Genomic DNA, 3,443 nt, shown 5'->3' with positions numbered 1-3,443 from the left:
CATGACTACAAGATTGCCAGGCTATAATAACCCCCTATACTTTCTTCCAATGTTGTGGTGTAGCTTTACTCGAGATATCAATGCTTTAATGTTGAGAGAGTTGAATTGATCAGATCAGATAGTCTGCACTATTCAGGCACCCGTCCACCTGTTGCTTGAATATAGAACGTAAGATGGCAGCTCGACATATTCCTGCATGTTCTGGAGCACGGCCAAGTCCTAAGAGTGAAAGCTTATCTTTGATGAGTACATTTCCATGTGTTCAAGTCAACAGCTTGTCCTGAAACTGAAATGCCGCTCGTGCTTTGGAAATACCTTCCAGTCAACTTTCTATATAAAGCAGCGGCGATCACTCCTGCTCAGAACTGGGTTAGATCTCGACAAGGCTGAACCCTCGCTCTCTCTCTCTCTGCTCCTCACACAATGATGAACACCGAATCCAGGTCTTCGAGACCAGTCAGCAAAGCCGTCAAGAAGTTCAGGTGTGTCTCTCTGGTCAGCAGCTTGGCGAGGAACTGGCAGAAGTGGGCCAATGAGCATTCGCACAAGCAGGAGACAGAACCTCAAGGCTGGTTACCAGATGGAATGAAAACTGAGGATTCTGTCAAGCGTGACACAAGCAGGGTTGCTAAGCCGCGATGGTCAGTGAAGGCACCCCAAAATAAACCCCAAAACACCTTCACTGGTGGGAATGTGGATTCCAGCCAGGAGCAGAGTGAATCACAAGGAACTGAACTCGGCATCAGAACCATTTCAGTCACTAAGACAGTTGACATCAGGTCCAACTCAGGGAGAAACGAGATGGTGAGTTTCATGGCCGACCGGTTCAATCAGACGGAGCCAGAGGTGGCACCAAAACCCTTCCTGGGCAACAGGTCACCAACCAGAAGGAGGCTGTGTCAGAACAAGGCATCAGAGATCTCTCAATCATGGGAGAAGGAACAGAAAGATACCTTCAACAGCACTGAAGGAATCAATGAGGAAGAGAAAAGGAAAGAGGGGAATGAGGAAGATTCCAAGGAGAAAGATGTAACATCTGACCGAGGGAAGAAGAAGAAGTCAGTCCCCCGCGTCCAGGTGCGCACAATGGAAGACTTGAAGAAGGCCTGGCTGAGGTGGGCCGAGGATCACACAGAGAGGCAAAAGACTAACCCCTTCAGCGATGACTTTGATTATGAATATGCCAAAGGCCTCCGATTAAAGAAGGGCGATGTAGGCTACGGGCAGCCAAAGGAGGGTAGCAAGACAGCAGAGAGAGGTGACCGAGCTCAGAAACACGTCCAGAAAGAAATGCAAGAAATGTGCTTTATTATCAGGAGCATGGGGTCACTGGGAAGGGATGGTAAGGTCAGGGTTACCTTTGGCAGACTGTTTGACAGATATGTCACTGTCTCAGATAAAGTGGTTGGGATCTTGTTGAGGGCTCGAAAGCACGGACTGCTGGATTTTCAAGGTGAAATGCTATGGAAAGGAGAACACGATGATGTCGTTATTACTCTTAATTAATGATGGGCCAGAGTTTTAGAATCAAATTTACACAATTTGGTTCCTAACAATTTCTTTCAAAATGAAAGCACATTATCTCCTGGGAGTAGATTGGTTAGATTTAACACTCCAAATCTGGAGGCAGTTTTGTACTTTTTTTCAATGTTTGCATTTATGATTTTTGCCAACTGTTTTGATGAAAATAAAGATGATTTGTGTTGAAGATTTGATTCAATGCACTGTCCATCATGTCTGACAAATGGACAAATGGACCAGTAGGGAACATTAGAGCAGATATCTAGGGGGAAGTTTAAGGAGGGAATCCCAGAGCTTAGGTCCCAGGCAGCTGAAGGCATGACCACCAGTGATGGAGAATTAACATTGGGGGTGCTCAACAATCCTGCATTTTTGGAGGGTTGCAAGGGTGGAGGAAGTTACATAGGTATGGAGAGTCCCATGGGAGGATTTGAAAATAATACACAGTACCCCTAGGGAAAAGCAGAGTCATGGGTGGCATGGTGGTTAGCACTGCTGCCTCACAGCACCAAGGACTCGGGTTCCATTCCTGGCTTGGGTCACAGTCTATGTGGAGTTTACACAGTCTCCCCGTGTCTGCGTGGGTTTCCTCCAGATGCTCCAGTTTCCTCCCGCAGTCTGAAAGACGTGCTGGTTAGGGTGCAATGACCCAGATAGGCACTGGAGTGTGGTGACTAGGGGAATTTCACAGTAACTTCATTGCAGTGTTAATGTAAGCCCTACTTGTGACTAATAAATAAACTTTATTACCCGATGATGGTAAGTTGCTGGGACAGATATTGAGATGTGTTGGGAAGGAAGGAATATTTAAGGCAGCAACACAGCACAATGGTGTTCATTTTTCAAATGTGGTTCTGTCATTACCAGTCTACAAACTTATTAACAAACATTTCAAAAGCTTTCTCCACAAGCCAATTAAGATTCATGTTCCTTCAGGACGCTGTGCTGAGATTTAATAAACTTTCATTTGGGTCACTGATGTTGCCACTATGAATGTGAGACGAACGCTGTGGTCTGTAAGCGGGCCAACGCTATGGGTTAAATTTTATGAGTCCGGGATGTATCTGGGGAATTTGTTCATGCCACACCTGCTTTCAGACAATATTTATATTGTGTGTTTATTTTTAAACAGACATGTGTGTGTAAGAGGAAATAGATCCATTAAAACCATGACAGAATGTATTAACCACTCTGCTGACTGTTGCTTCATGACTTCATTGACCCCTCCATACCTCACACCTCCACTCATTGCCTTCCTCTCTTTCTCACCCTCTCTATCCAGTTCTCCTAAATCCCTCACTCTACTGTTCTCCCTCCTGCACCCCAGCTTCTTGTCCAAGTGCACTCCATACTCCCCTCACTTCCCCCACCGATACCCTAACCCCACCGCCTCCACCCGACTCCTCCCCCACCACTTCCCCATCTCTTCTGCCCTCGCTCTGTCCCACCTCATCCTCCTCACTTCTCTCCCACCTCATCCTCCTCACTTCTCTCCCACCTCATCCTCCTCACTTCTCTCCCACCTCATCCTCCTCACTTCTCTCCCACCTCATCCTCCTCACTTCTCTCCCACCCAGTCACTATCTTCCATCCAAACCTGTAACTCCCGACCCGTCACCACACCTCCATCCCACCTGTGGCTATCCCCCCACCCCACCCCAACCCATCGCTATCCCCCCCACCCCACCCCATCGCTATCCCCCCCCACCCCACCCCATCGCTATCCCCCCACCCCACCCCATCGCTATCCCCCCCACCCCACCCCATCGCTATACCCCCCACCCCACCCCATCGCTATACCCCCCACCCCACCCCATCGCTATACCCCCCACCCCACCCCATCGCTATCCCCCCCACCCCACCCCATCGCTATCCCCCCCACCCCACCCCATCGCTATCCCCCCCACCCCACCCCATCGCTA

The 3,443-nt window shown here is 48.8% G+C and overlaps 1 protein-coding gene across 1 annotated transcript; it reads left to right on the top strand.

Moving 5' to 3' along the window:
- Window positions 1-380: 380 nt before the first annotated feature.
- Window positions 381-2,711, top strand: abraa (actin binding Rho activating protein a). The gene has a single exon (XM_080204356.1). It carries the CDS (start codon window positions 424-426, stop codon window positions 1,504-1,506), a length of 1,083 nt encoding a protein of 360 aa, XP_080060482.1. The 5' UTR covers window positions 381-423; the 3' UTR covers window positions 1,507-2,711.
- Window positions 2,712-3,443: the final 732 nt, after the last annotated feature.

The sequence above is a fragment of the Carcharhinus amblyrhynchos genome, chromosome 16 (assembly GCF_965287045.1).
Source record: "Carcharhinus amblyrhynchos chromosome 16, sCarAmb.v2.hapA, whole genome shotgun sequence".
NCBI classification, from domain to species: domain Eukaryota; kingdom Metazoa; phylum Chordata; class Chondrichthyes; order Carcharhiniformes; family Carcharhinidae; genus Carcharhinus; species Carcharhinus amblyrhynchos.
Note: the sequence above shows the minus strand (reverse complement) of the source record. Positions and strands in the feature narration are given on the sequence as shown.